Source organism: Tachysurus fulvidraco, chromosome 8 (assembly GCF_022655615.1).
Source record: "Tachysurus fulvidraco isolate hzauxx_2018 chromosome 8, HZAU_PFXX_2.0, whole genome shotgun sequence".
Taxonomy (NCBI): domain Eukaryota; kingdom Metazoa; phylum Chordata; class Actinopteri; order Siluriformes; family Bagridae; genus Tachysurus; species Tachysurus fulvidraco.
In genome coordinates this window covers 22,906,550-22,920,812 of record NC_062525.1, presented here as the reverse complement: position 1 = coordinate 22,920,812, position 14,263 = coordinate 22,906,550, and the positions used below count along the sequence as shown (strand labels likewise).

At 40.3% G+C, this 14,263-nt stretch overlaps 1 protein-coding gene across 4 annotated transcripts in view; it reads right to left on the bottom strand.

Annotated features, from left to right (window-relative positions):
* The window catches only part of p4ha1a (prolyl 4-hydroxylase, alpha polypeptide I a), a 22,691-nt gene extending 10,072 nt beyond the window's left edge, over positions 1–12,619 (bottom strand). For 2 of the 4 annotated variants that reach the window (XM_027167956.2, XM_027167957.2), the window contains exons 1-8: positions 12,452–12,619; positions 5,733–5,820; positions 5,528–5,624; positions 4,346–4,497; positions 4,003–4,140; positions 3,524–3,775; positions 2,352–2,554; positions 1,349–1,525 (exon numbers count right to left, since the gene is read on the bottom strand). In XM_027167956.2, the coding sequence (XP_027023757.1) occupies positions 1,349–1,525; positions 2,352–2,554; positions 3,524–3,775; positions 4,003–4,140; positions 4,346–4,497; positions 5,528–5,624; positions 5,733–5,820; positions 12,452–12,466 (1,122 nt within the window). In that variant the 5' untranslated portion in view covers positions 12,467–12,619. The remainder of the gene's footprint in view (positions 1–1,348; positions 1,526–2,351; positions 2,555–3,523; positions 3,776–4,002; positions 4,141–4,345; positions 4,498–5,527; positions 5,625–5,732; positions 5,821–12,451) is intronic. The other 2 variants (XM_027167953.2, XM_027167955.2) reach the window with 1 other exon arrangement.
* Between the last annotated feature and the right edge of the window lie 1,644 nt (positions 12,620–14,263).

Genomic DNA, 14,263 nt, shown 5'->3' with positions numbered 1-14,263 from the left:
ACCAGTTCCTTTAGATTTCATATTTTGTACTATTTAATATAAAATAATTGATCTATAATTTTTCTTGATAGCACCCTGATCTAGTGAACTAGCCTGGAAATGATTAGATATAAACAACAATTGCCCCTTTTCCACCGAGGCAGTTTGAGTGCTGGTTCGGAGCCTAATTTAAAATCAGTTCTTTCTTTTTCGACCGCCAAAGCACCGGCACTGAACCAGGAAAAGTGGTTCTTAAGTAGCACCAAAACGTTGCTGGTCTAGACTTAAGAACGCTGTGGGTGGGGCTAGTGTTAGCACCTGTGGGTGGGGTTACTGTTAACACATTTGATAATGTACCTTAAGTATACTAATGTTTAATACACTTTTAGTTTACCGCAATATGATACATTATCAGCACACATGATAGTAGGTAGCTACATGCTAAGGCTAACTTTTTTCTGTGTTAATGATAAAATAATGATATATATTTTTTCAATTACAACCTCTGTTTATACAGATTACACGGAGCTGCACGTACTCGTTGGATTCCACTGTAGGTTCACAAAGCCATGAGCATTAACAGTAAAGCAACATCCACCATTGTTGATGCGTTTGTGTTTGCCGCTGCTTCGCTAACGTTGCTGTGTAACGTGACACGTATACAGTGACGTCAGACTCGGCTCTGTGATGCTCTCTAACCGATGGAAAGGCAAACCGGTTCTTAGAAGGTTCGCCAGTGGAACCAACTTTGAACCAGCACCAGCACTAGCTCTGAACCAGCACCCGGTTCTTTTTGGTGGAAAAGGGGTAAAAGTCAGTCTGCTTAGTGCTGTAAATGCAAAAGTCTAAAATTTTGAGTTGATCAAGTTAAGGCTTGATTAGTTGGTCTTAAGATAAATTTAGAATTCACTGCATAGAATTCAAATGTTTTTAAGAATGATAGGATTTTCATTAATGCTGAATTTCTTGTGAAAACATTCAAAAACATGCTACTTTTAAAAATAAATCCATTGGTTCCAGCTTGATAAATGAGGCCCAAAGTTTCATGAATTAACCCATTCCTCAGTTAGCCTGAACTACCAGGTCATGCTGTGCCTGTAATCATATTATTAATAGAACTACGGCAGCAGATAAGTTTGGGTATTTCCAAAGAGACAGAAACTGCCTCAGTCTAGGCAAACTTTTTAAATTCAGTACAAACGAACAGGAGCACAAAAGTCTAGTCTACTTTTCAGCTCTAGTCATGAATCCAGTGATCTGCGATTTGTTTTATAACCAGTAATAAAATTCATTTAGCACAAAATACTAAAACTGATCAGAAATAAAAGCATTTGTAACTCATAACATTCTTTGATTTTATGTTACTCACCCTGGGCTTGGCCAGTTCTTTGACTTTTTCCATCTCCCGGTCGCTGATGATGTTGTGGTAACGTACTATGCGTGGCCTGTCCCACTCATCCTCCTGTTTCACCGGGCCCAGCACATAGTACGGGTGCCTGTTGTTGTCATAGAACCGGCAAAATAGCCGGCTCTGTTTGCGTGGGGTCTGTGTGGTGTAAAATAAAGAGTAGGAGACTATAAATTCAGTCCTATATACTGTAGCTGTATCAAGTACATGGTCCGGCCCGCAAATCAGCTGGATTCAATGAACGCTTACTGCAAACAAAATGCTCCCAGGAGGTATACTATTCAATAAAGAAAATAAAATCCTAACATGATCTACGGACTTTCTAAAATAGTTGATTTTAGATTAAGACGGTAGAAGGAAAAAGTGGGTTTATTTTTGGACATAGAGAATCAATGACTATAATGGAATCTGCACATTGAGCAATGAGAAACGCATGAATAAACAATGGTGGAAAGAATATATCCGGACGTTTTTTCCTCAATTTTCTTCTTAATTAAGTCATCTGCAAATAAAACAGCCACCAGACAGCAAACATATGGGGAGGGTGAATTAACGTGTTCATCCATTGAGACTCCTAAAGCCAGCCAACTGCTGAAAACCACTTAATGACTTGATAATGATGAAGAGTGTAAATCATGTCACCAGCCTTCAAAAACAAGCAACCTATGGGGGATTTTGGAGCGTCGTGTTTGATATCGCTCTCTACCAAAAAGTGAGCACCAACTGAGAGAATCTCCTTAGAAAAGTGTTCTTTATCCCTCCATTTCCAGATACTTAAACCTACAGTATGCTGAGGTGCATTACTAAAGAAACACTGGAGTCTTGTTATTGTAGATCCAATAGTCGGTTGGATAGATAAGATTTTCCGTGATATTTGCTGTGGTTGTTACTTAGCCCCACTGTAACGGCTGTTCCTGTGTACTGTCTGAATGTAAAGAAGCATATAATAAGGTTTGACTCTTACCAGCCTGACTCCTTCACCTCTGCAAAGCTGCTCATACTTCTTCCTTTCTGTATGGACATCCTTCTTCTTGTCTGCCTCTCCCTTCTCTCGCTCTTCTTTCTCCTCCTCCTCTGTTCCTCTCTGGTCCTCGTCTACTTTTCTCTGCTTGGCCAGTTGGTATTCAAAGTACTTTAGGTTGCCGTTGGCTCTCTGATGAGTTGGATCTGCACAGCAGGGATGATTATATTAGCTGTTAGAAATGATGGCACAATTTAAAAAAATAAAAAGCACCAATTTCCAAACAAACTTAAAAGGTGGGGTCTCCGTTGTTTGAGAAATGCTTCAGAAAACTGAGTTGGGCCGGCAAACAACACAAAAACAAAACTAACATGTAGCCAATGAGCAGAAAGGGGCGGGTCTTGTCATGAGTGGAGAGAGTGCTCAGTGCGCATGTGTGACATTAGCAGGGAGTGGTTTTAACATTGACATGGAGGATAAAAACAAAGAAAGAAAGAGAAGAAAAAATTACGATAAGGCTCGAGTAGGACGTGTTAATATAGGATCAGCTTTCCAGCGCTGGAGAGAACTGAAGGAGCAGGAAGTTGGTCACATATTCACAGGTTGGAGTTTCCCCGAGTCAATAACTCCTGAGCTAAACGCTGTTACTACACAAATAACACCTCTTTTCTATCGTAGTAATGTAGAGAGGCAGCTACAACCGCGTTTTGTGTAGTAACAGCGTTTAGCTCAGGAGTTATTGACTCGGGAAACTCCGACCTGTGAATACGTGGCCGACTTTACTTAAGACGCCGAGGCGCTTTTTTCCTTCTCGATAGGTGAGTAACATTGGTTTTGCTTTGTTACACAGAACTAATATGTGCCTTTGTCCTTTACAAGATTATGCTTGTGTGTCATTTTTGCTTGTTTGTTTATCTGCAATCGTATTGTTCTTCCCTTCAGCTATGATAAAGACACATTTCTTTCCATTAGTTGCCTGGGTTACGTATGTGTGGGCGGAGCTATCCATACAGGGGTGGGACCCATTTGGATTAGGGGCGTGTTTGTTTTGGTGATTTCAAATGTCAACATTGGCTTTCAAACAACGGAGACCCCACCTTTAAGTACATTTGTTTCTATCAGTATCCTGCAGTATCAGACCCTCCACTGCACAACATCCAGGCCACACGCCTTACCTAGTGTCAGCAGTCGTTTTGTATGTTCCAGTGCTCTCTCTAGTTCCCCCTGCTGGTATACAGAGTAGCTCAGGTAGTCTAGGGCGGTCACAGCATCAACGCTTGACTGCTCACCATCATCTAACTGTCTCACAGCCTGCGCCATCCAAAGCTCTGTGTGATAGTAATCGGCCTCGGAGTACGCAATCTTCCCCAACTCAAAACAGTCCTCCACTGTCAGAGTGCTCTTATACGGCAAATCTGCAGGCAAACCTATGAAAGCGCATATAATATCATTTATAGCCTTTCAAGTTAAACCCTAGTTAGGTCTATGTAACACTGACAAATATAACATCACATATATTAATATCACACAGAATAAACAGGATAATTGAGATGCTTTTTAATGCTATTATTAATAAGCAGTGCATTTTGTGAGTCATAACCTTTTTACTCTAACCTTTGTCCACCACTCACTCCATCCTTCAGGTCTTACTCACCAGGTAGATTTCCAGTAGAGATAACCTCTGTTTTTAGATTATAGGTGTCTTGAAGACGGAGCAGAGCTTTGGCTGCTCCTGCTTGGTCTTCATCATTAGGAAAGTGCTGCCGTTGGATGGTTAGGTTGGAGATAAATCCTGTGTAAATAAGATATTTGTTTAGATAGGTTTCAGCTTCTGTTGACAGATTTAGATCGACATATTCCTATTTAATCTTGAGAGAAAATTCTGCACGGAGAAAATGTTTTTAAATGAACCACTGGCACATTGCTCTCCAAGGATGTGCTAGGAGAGATGAATTATTTTTGATCTAAAGTGTTCAGAGAAGAGATTTGACACTGACCATCAGACACGTCTTTAAGCACCAGGTCTTCTACTTCACCCCACTCTGTGTTCAGCCTTTTCATCAGTTTGAAGGCGTTTACCGGGTGACCAAGGAAACCCTCAGGGTCACGTGTAGCAGTTGTTATTAGTGTCTCCATTTTCTCAACCCAACTGAAACACACATACACACACATCCATGAAATGTTTTTTACTGATCTCACTTAAGAAACAGGGTTTAAGCTGGTCTTCCATTTGTGTCAGTACAAAAGACCAGCTTGGTTACACAAAAGGTTCGGGCATGTTTGAATGCAGTGACCCACATAATTATAGTTAAAATAAACGCTTCATTGTGGAATTAGATTACATTAGCTATCTTTAGCTAAATGTTGATCGTGCTGCATTACACAACAGTGTCACGTCTCAGTAGGAAGCACAATCTACCCTCTACTGCAGACATAAGCTCACACTCATGAATGGCTAGTGTCACTGTGATTGACAGGAGAGAGAGAGAGAGAGAGAGAGAGAGAGAGAGAGAGAGAGAGAGAGAGAGAGAGAGAGACAGAGAGAGAGACAGAGTGAGAGAGAGAGTGAGAGAGACAGAGACAGAGCGTGAGAGAGAGAGACAGAGAGAGAGACAGAGAGAGAGAGAGACAGAGAGAGAGAGAGCGAGAGAGAGAGCGTGAGAGACAGAGACAGAGAGAGAGACAGAGAGAGAGACAGAGAGAGAGAGCCAGAGAGAGACAGAGACAGAGCCTGAGAGACAGAGACAGAGAGAGAGAGAGAGAGCGAGAGAGAGAGAGAGCGTGAGAGACAGAGAGAGAGACAGAGAGTGAGAGAGAGAGAGAGACATCCAGATGCTATTTGATTTAGACAGCATATTGTCTGGCTGTTGTAAGAGTCCAAGTCAGTGGTGTGTTGAGTCAGACGGACAATCAGACTTGAGCTGTGGACCATCATGCTACTAAAATAACTAACATCATCTTACCACAATTACATAGTTTTAGTTTCTGTAAGAAAACCACCTCAAAAGGGAGGGACTGGGAAAAATATTTATAAAATCTAAATGTTTCTCATAAAGAAATAAAAAAGGAGATGTTTTAAAATTTTACAGAACACATGAATTAAGACTCTGTGGCTCATGGGGCATTTCTGCCTAAATAGAAACTGGCTTTGCCATGAAAGGACATTTTCAGTGACTCACTGTTTGACCTGCTCCAGCTTGCTCTCTTCTGCTTTGATATAATCTTTTAGAGATGTCAACAGGTCCTTCTCTATAAACAGCAGATCTGTCATTTGGCCTGTACACATTACAGAGCAGACACATATACAAAGACATCAATGGAGACTTTTAAGAACACGTTATCCTAAATAAATAGAGATCTAATCGTTTCAGCAACTCGACTCACCGATAGAAGTATAGAAGTCACTGTTTGCAAAGCCGTTGGAGAGAAGTGAGCTGATCAGCAATATGCACCATACACTCCAGGTCTCCATCTACACACACACACAGAAACAGACAGAAATTCTACTGATCTACTGACGTGAGTTCGTTAGTATCTTCTACTACATTTTGGGGCAAGTCGTGGCCTAATGTTTAGAGAGTCTGACTCGTAATCCTAAGGTTGTGGGTTCGAGTCTCGGGCCGGCCACGACTGAGGTGCCCTTGAGCAAGGCACCGAACCCCCAACTGCTCCCCGGGCACCGCAGCACAAAAATGGCTGCCCACTGCTCTGAGTGTGTGTTCACGGTGTGTGTGTGTTCACTGCTATGTGTGTGTTCACTGCTGTGTGTGTGTGTGTGTGTGTGTGTGTGTGTGTGTGTGTGTGTGTGTGTGTGTGTGTGTGTGTGTGCACTTTGCATGGGTTAAATGCAGAGAACGAATTCTGAGTATGGGTCACCATATTTAGCCGTATGTCACTTCACTACATACATAAATACGTAAGCGTAAAAACAAAAGACCATTGAGAGCGTCCTTAGCAGCTGCATCACTGTCTGGTTTGGGAACTGCATCATCTCAGATCACAAGACCCTGAAGCGGATAGTGAGGACAGCTGAGATGATCGTTGGAGTCTCTCTTCCCTCTCTCATGGACACTTACACCACACGCTGCATCCGCAAAGCCAACAGCATTGTGGATGACCCCACACACCCCTCACACACACTATTCACCCCCCTGCCATCTGGAAAAAGGTACCGAAGCATTCGGGCCTCTCGACCAGACTGTGTAACAGTTTCTTCCCACAAGCCATCAGACTCCTTAATAACTGAACTGAACTGTTCTGAGCAGAACATACACGCACTGTATGGACTGCACAGACCTACACCAAATACACACACTTCCAATATTCAATTCAATTCAAGTTTATTTGTATAGCGCTTTTTACAATAGACATTGTCTCAAAGCTTTACAGGACACAAACATAGAGCAGAAGGTAAACATAAGGAATAATAAAAGAAAAAGACAGAATAAAAATTCAAGATTATTATTAGATGTATATAGTTCACAGTGTGTATGTATTTATCCCCCTATGAGCAAGTCTGAGGTGACTCAGGCAGCAGTGGCAAGGAAAAACTCCCTTAAATTGGTAAAGGAAGAAACCTTGAGAGGAACCGGACTCAAGGGGGACCTCATCCTCATATGGGTGACACTGGGGGTGTGATTGTAATATACAGTCAGATAAATGTTGTATTGGTGTAAGGATCATGGACTTCAGATCTCCTTAGTATCACAGAGTCTAACTGGAGATGTCTCAGGATTCTTAGAGTCGTCCTCGGCTAAGTGGACATCCAAAGGCTTCGTCCCACAGAGGACGTTGGGAGCTGGTACAGTGTCTGGATGCCTCGTGATGGGTACAAAGAGAGAAGCAGTGGAGAGGGATTAACATATCTGCTGTTCATAAAAATGTGCAGGTCTGATGCACTGGTGCATGATATTATGGGATGTATTATGTGTACGCCTGACTAAAGGGATGAGTTTTTAATCTACATTTAAACTGGGAAAGTGTGTCTGAGCCCCGAACACTATCAGGAAGACTATTCCAAAGTTTGGGAGCTAGATAAGAAAACGCTCTACTGCCTTTAGTAGACTTAGATATTCTGGGAACTACCAGAAGTCCTGAGTTTTGTGATCTCAGAGAGCGTGAAGGATTGTAACGTGTTAGAAGACTAGTTAGATACGTGGAAGCTAAACCATTAAGAGCCTTGTGTGTAAGTAGCAGCAGTTTGTAATCAATTCTAAACTTAACAGGTAGCCAGTGTAGAGATGATAAAATTGGGGTTATATGGTCATACTTTCTTGTCCTAGTGAGAACTCTGGCAGCTGCATTTTGGACTAACTGTAACCTATTTATTAAAGATGCAGGACAACCACCTAGTAATGCATTACAATAGTCCAGTCTAGAGGTCATGAATGCATGAACTAGCTTCTCAGCATCAGAGACAGACAGGATGTTTCTCAACTTGGCAATATTTCTAAGGTGGAAGAAGGCTGGTTTGGTAGTATGGGCGATATGGTTTTTAAAAGACAAGTTGCTGTCTAAGATAACACCGAGGTCTTTCACTGTTGAGCTAGTAGTAACAGTACATCCCTCTAAAAGGAAGTTAAATATACATCCATCAACGTGTTTACATGCTGTTTTTGCACACTTTTTAAATTTTTTGCTCTTTGCACACACTGTCTAATCATTTCTGTTGTTCTGCACATACTGTACAATATTTCAGTCGTTTGCTGTTTTTGCACAATTCTTTACATTATCTCAGGGACCTGCTGCTAAGAAACTGTGATCATTATAGTGTTACTGCAGGCAATATCGTCTGAACATACAGTATTTACACTGGTCGGTCGGCACTGTTTGTGTTTATTGTCTTTTGTACATTGTCTTTTTTGTATTTTTTGTTTTGTCTTGTAACTTTTTGTCTGCACTGTCTTTTGTCCTGCACTGTCTTGTCTGTCTTGTTTATCCTGTCCTGCACTGTTTACACCAGGTTGCACAGTTGCACTGTATGTATCTAGGACTAACTTACTAAGTCTTGTGGGAAGACCTTGACTTGAAAAGACAGGTCGAGCTTCATACACTTATATATCTTACTATCCTTTTTTTGCTTCATATTATATAATAGTTAAAAAGTTATAAAATGTCAGAGCTACAGGGTTTACGGTTAGATGGAGACTCAGCAAACGTAGAAATATGATTGTCTGCTCTGATGGTTGGGTTTTTAACCAAACATAGCGCCCCCCCCCCTCCCTTACATTTCTGGACTACGTTGGTTAGAACCCAACACTGCTAATCGCCTTAAGAGCCTCGGTCCAACAATGAAGCATGGTTGTGGTGGAATCATGGGTGTTGGAAGCAAATAAAAAGTGGGTGTGTCCTGTCCCACCCATATATAACGGTGTCGACACTCATGGATTTCAGGAAGCAGGAGCGTGGTCAATGCTGTAGGTAAAACGCTGAATGGAGTTTCATTTATTAGGGCATTCCTCATGCAGAATGGATTCGACTGGCGGCGCTCTGAAAAATAATTAAAAAAGACATATGCTCCGAATAGAGACAGGAAAAGTGGGTGGGTCCAATGTTATTGGTCTTAAAAAGTGGGTGGGTCCTGTCCCACCCACATATAATGGTTCCAACACCCATGGGTGAAATTATTTTGTTGGGGGGATTTTATCATCAGCAGGAACTGGGCAAGGCTGAAGATAAATTCCCATCAGGACAGTGACCTTAAGCATACTGGCAAAGCTGAACTGGTGTTAGAACGGTGCAATCGATCCTCAATCCGACTGAGAGTCGGTCTGCTTACCATCAACGGTCTCCATCTAATCACAGAATATTTGACTAATTTCGAAGCAATAAGAGAGGCATTTGGGTTCAGACAGCAATCGAGGAAACAAAGAATTCAAACAACTGACAGATAATATTCAAGAGCATTAATAGAAATCCCACCAAATAAAAACAAAGCCATAGCACACAAGGAAAAGAAGAGACATTTCCTGCACTACCCAGTCTTCCCCAATCACCTGTGTGATCTAAAGTAATGTCACTAGTTTATACGACGCAGTAACAAAATTAATAGTAACGCAAATTAAAAACCAGTCTACACACGATTGGGATATTTTCACACACCCACACTTTGTGCTGAGTAGGTGATTTACAAGGACATTAAAATTAAATAGAAAGATTGATATTTTTTATGCACATACTATTATCACATCAGAATAATAGTTTGTCATCGTTTGGCTTTGATTACTTTCTTGTCCACAACTATTCTGGTTGGGTGAGAGACAGATGCACTGCTGAAGACAAAACAAAATCAGGTTCATTATCAAACAAAAGGTTTAATCAGAAGGAAATCGGACAGAGATACGACAACACGTGAACATAAACTAACCTGTATGTGTAGAAGAAGGTTTATGTTTTAAAATTGCTTCAAACATTTTTTGTATGTAAGAAATACAGCGATTTCTGTGAAAAATACTCAGAACACATTTCTGCTTCTCTGATTTTTTTGGAGTTTTTTGTTTCATTTGGCTCCTTGAGCATTGGGTTCAAGGTTTGCATCTGTATAGCTGCATACATACATACGTACGTACATACACACACACTACATACGTACGTACATACACACACACACACACACACACACACACACACACAATACATACATACACACACACACAATACATACATACATACAATACATACACACACACAATACATACATACATACATACATACATACATACATACATACATACATACACACACACACAATACATACAATACATACATACATACGATACATACACACACAATACATACATACACACACACACACAATACATACAATACATACATACATACGATACATACACACACAATACATACATACACACACACACAATACATACATACATACATACATACGTACGTATGTATGTATGTATGTATGTATGTATTGTGTGTGTATGTATTGTATGTATGTATGTATGTATGTATGTATTGTGTGTGTGTATGTATTGTACATACAATACATACACACACAATACATACATACACACAATACATACATACACACACACAATACATACATACATACATACATACATACACACACAATACATACATACACACACACAATACATACATACATATGTATGTATTGTGTGTGTGTATGTATTGTATGTACAATACATACACACACAATACATACATACACACACACAATACATACATACATACATACATACATACAATATATACATACATACTGTTCATCCCAGGTGATTCATCCCCAGGTCATGATCTTGCTATATCCTTGCACAACAATCTGATCTCCCCTTCAGCCACAGCTCGCAACCTTGGGGTAACCATGGACAATCAACTGTCCTTTTCCTCTCATGTTGCTAATGTGACACGCTCATGTCGGTTTCTTCTCTACAACATTAGAAGGATTCGACCATTTTTGTCCACACAGACTGCTCAGGGACTTGTTCAGTCTCTTGTCATTTCTAGACTGGATTACTGCAATGCACTGCTGGCAGGTCTACCTATGAACGCAATCCGTCCTCTGCAAATGATCCAAAATGCAGCTGCCCGGCTTGTTTTCAACCTGCCAAAGTTCTCGTATACCACCCCGCTGCTGCGATCCCTCCACTGGCTTCCGGTAGCTGCACGCATCAGATTCAAATTCTTTGGTAATCCGCACACAGTCAAGGCACCCAGTGCCAGAGGCACCAAAACAACCCCAAAACATCTTTGAACCTCCACCATATTTGACTGTAAGTGTTCTTTTCATCCCTTTTTTGGTACACGGTAGAATGATGTGCTTTACCAAAAAGCTCTACCTTGGTCTCATCTATCCACAAGATGTTTGGTGCTGCTTATCCACCATCCTGACTATCCTGCATTGCAACCTTTCATCAGTTTTTCTCTTCCATCCACGTCTAGGGAGATTAGCTACAGTGCTATGGGTTGCAAACTTCTTGATCATGTTGTGCACTGTGGACAAAGGAACATCTAGATCTCTGGAGATGGACTTGTAACCTTGAGATTCTTAAGTCCTCAGACAATTCCCTTCTCCTCTTTCTGTTCTCCTCAGGTGTGATTTTTATATTGCCCACACCCGTTACTTGCCCCAGGTGAGTTTAGAAGAGCACCACATGCTTGAAACAAACTTATTTATCCACAATTTTGTTTGTTTTATCCGGCCCATTTTTGGAGTTTTGTGTGAAATTGTGTGAAATTTGCTTTTTCCTTTGTTTTTTTTTTTTGTTTTTTTTTGTGTTGTTTCAATACACACAAAGGAAATAAACAGGTGTATAGCAAACATGTGTAATTGCAAAATACTTTTCTGTGAGGGGTGCAAACACTTTTAGCCATGACTGTACATACATACATACACACACATATACGTACACACCCACACACACATACATATACACACACACACGTATACATATACACACACACACACACACACACACACACACACACACACACACACACACACACACATTCAGAAACTGCAATCGAGCTGCATTGGAGTCGATTCGGAACCGGAACCTGACCCACTGACTCACTCAGGATCCACATACGAGTTAGAATTTTGTGTAACTTTTGTAACCCACAGAATACAAACACACAAAACAGTGTATACGCGCGGGGGAATCTGCCACGTCCCCTGCCCTACCCCCATACACCCTTATATCAGCCCCTGGGGCACAATACAGGAGTTCAGCCAGCATGATTTTCTTTCCGTTTATAAAGAAGAGTTGATTCTCACCGAATCACTTCACTCATGTAAACAATGTCACTAATAACGGCCAAATCTGGCCTTAATCCGATCCTTCTCACGCCTACACGGAAAGATAACATCTGCTGATCGTATTTAAAGCTCATTTACAGTTAAACACAAAGACTTTTCCTTTGTTTATTGTCGAACAATAAAAGGTTGGTGACAGTAAAGAAAACTTTTCCCTCAGAAGCAGCAGCAGCAGCACTGAAGCTCCAGCACTGAGACCATCAACACAGCCTTCACCTCAGGCGTGTACACAAATTATACACGATATAACTGTGCTTTCGTTATTATTTAATGAGAAATATGATGAAGAAGATATGAAACCTACCGTGGTTTTATTCATTTTCCCACCGAACTACTGGAATATTGCTGCAGCACCGTTTCCAGTCGGACCCACACGGCTCTGGGGGAGTAACGGAAATGTCGCCCCCTGTTGGCACAAAGCAGAACAGCTTCTAACGCCACGCGACCTGTTGACCGACTTCAGCCAGTTGCTTGGGTTAAAAAAAAGAATATCGTTTTTATTTCACTCCCTCACGTACATTATTTAATCCCCAAGAAATGGAAACGTTTAAATAAACAAGCAAGTAGTTTTTCTTGCCTGTTTTTCTTGTAGTTTATTACGACTCCACACGGCAGGGGGCGCTGTAATGTGACATGAACCGAAAACGCACAGGACGAATATGTGACGAGGGAAAGTGCGCTTTCGTTAAAGATTTGTGTTTATGGTGAATGTTAGTAATATAGTGTATATGTTGCGTTGGTCTCGTCATTGTAATTGTTCATGTACGGGTAATTTTTTTTTACCTCCGTACTTTCGATTAGTAAAATTTGGGCTAAAACGTTTATGCCTCCCTGTCATATATATCTACTATACACTAGATGTCGCATTGGGGTCCTAAAAATGCGTCAAAACCGCCGCCATCTTTGTACAGTGCTCTTGTACTTTAAATGCATGGACGATGCCGGACTTCTGTGCTGCGTTTGGATGTTCAGACGAAAGAAATATAAGAACCAGACAGCAAGGGATTACATTTCACAAGTGAGAATGTGTTTTATGGTGTTGAATGTTAGAAAATTATATTTCTTGTTCCGTTGGTTTGTTTCAGCCCTTGGTTAAAGACCACAGCTAATCCATGCTAGTTACCCATTAGTTTTTGACAGTTAGGGAAACCGACAATGTTTGTAGATTCCGAAGCTCTTAATAAGGACATTAAAAATTGACCCATGCTTTTTTTGCTTAAAGGTGAAAAGACCCAACTTTATGTATGTTCTGTAAGATTCCCTTATCTGTCAAACATATCTTATTAGATTGTCCTGGACTTAACACAAGAAGAATGCTCTTTTATCAAGTTACTTCACTTAAGGACATATTTAATGACATTATGCCTGAAAAGGGTTTGGATTTTTTTTTATCTTATGTTAATTTAAAATATGTATAATATGACTTTCTGTTTATATTTTTGTTTTTATTGTATTTATGATATTTGTGTTTTTGTAGTAGAATTTTTGCCATGAAAATAGCTTTTGATTGCTGACATTTCTATATTAAATAAAATAATCAGAATCTGAATCTGTTTGTAGATTCCTAAGTGATAAACAGAGACGTCAGTCATGGACAAGTTGCAGGGACAATAAACACTTATTTTTTATTGGTTAACTCAGCTGACAGACCTGGAAGGATGTCACCAGTTAGCTTAGCAGTGTAACACAAGTTCAGCCTCAAAGTCAAACTTTGTTTTTTTTTTTGTTTTGTTTTGTTTATGTGATTTTATTACATACTTATTTAATGTGGAAAAAAGTATTGTGGGAAAGGAATAAATAAAAGATTGAACAGTCTTTGGCACCTCAACTATCTAACTTTCACATTATGTTCCTCTTAAATTCGTGATTTGCTTCCACCTGCAAATTGATTTGTGTATCATATTTAATAAACCAATACAATGTAAATGTTTAAATGAACATGTATAGTCACACCATTGTAGCAGTGTTGCATGCAGTAGGCTATAAGTAGTGATTGTTCATAGGAAGTTTACTAAAGTGGAAGAATGCAACTAATAATCCTACACCTACTAGCACTATGCATTATATTGTGAAAAAGTAGATTGTCTTAATATCAAAACCTTAAATTTTCTCTGGA